Source organism: Gavialis gangeticus, unplaced genomic scaffold, assembly GCF_001723915.1.
Source record: "Gavialis gangeticus isolate Ggan-Ray unplaced genomic scaffold, GavGan_comp1, whole genome shotgun sequence".
Taxonomy (NCBI): Eukaryota; Metazoa; Chordata; order Crocodylia; family Gavialidae; genus Gavialis; species Gavialis gangeticus.
In genome coordinates this window covers 15502285-15502717 of record NW_017729009.1, presented here as the reverse complement: position 1 = coordinate 15502717, position 433 = coordinate 15502285, and the positions used below count along the sequence as shown (strand labels likewise).

Genomic DNA, 433 nt, shown 5'->3' with positions numbered 1-433 from the left:
GGCCTGCAAAGTGGGGGGGTCCCCCTGCCAGACCCCTCAGGGGGAGTGGGGAAGCCCTATCCCTCCCTACCTGCTTTGGGGACCTCGGGGGCGCTGAGCCCCATCTTGCCTCCGCCCTCGCTGTGGACATGGGCGCCGCCGCCTCCTGCTCCCGCTCCCGCCGGGCTGGGGCTCGGGCTGCTGCCGCCGCTGCCGCTGCCGCTCACAACATGGTTCCCCAGCAGCCCCCCGGCGGCCCGCAGCGGCTCCTGCGCCTTGTGGGGCGGGTGATGGTGGGCGGAGGCCGCCAGCTGCGACTCCAGGGAGCCCACCAGGTCGCTCACCACCTTCTCGTCCACCTCCGTGTTCAGGAAAACCTCATCCAGCAGATCCGAGCCCGCCGCCATCTTTTTTTTGGAGGGTTCCTGTGCGCTGGGCGCCCTCCCCCCTCCCC

At 71.6% G+C, this 433-nt stretch overlaps 1 protein-coding gene across 1 annotated transcript in view; it reads right to left on the bottom strand.

The window, feature by feature from the left end:
* The window catches only part of TAF4 (TATA-box binding protein associated factor 4), a 51034-nt gene extending 50646 nt beyond the window's left edge, over window positions 1-388 (bottom strand). The window contains exon 1 of the mRNA XM_019510160.1: window positions 71-388. Within this exon, the coding sequence (XP_019365705.1) occupies window positions 71-386 (316 nt within the window). The 5' untranslated portion in view covers window positions 387-388. The remainder of the gene's footprint in view (window positions 1-70) is intronic.
* Window positions 389-433: the final 45 nt, after the last annotated feature.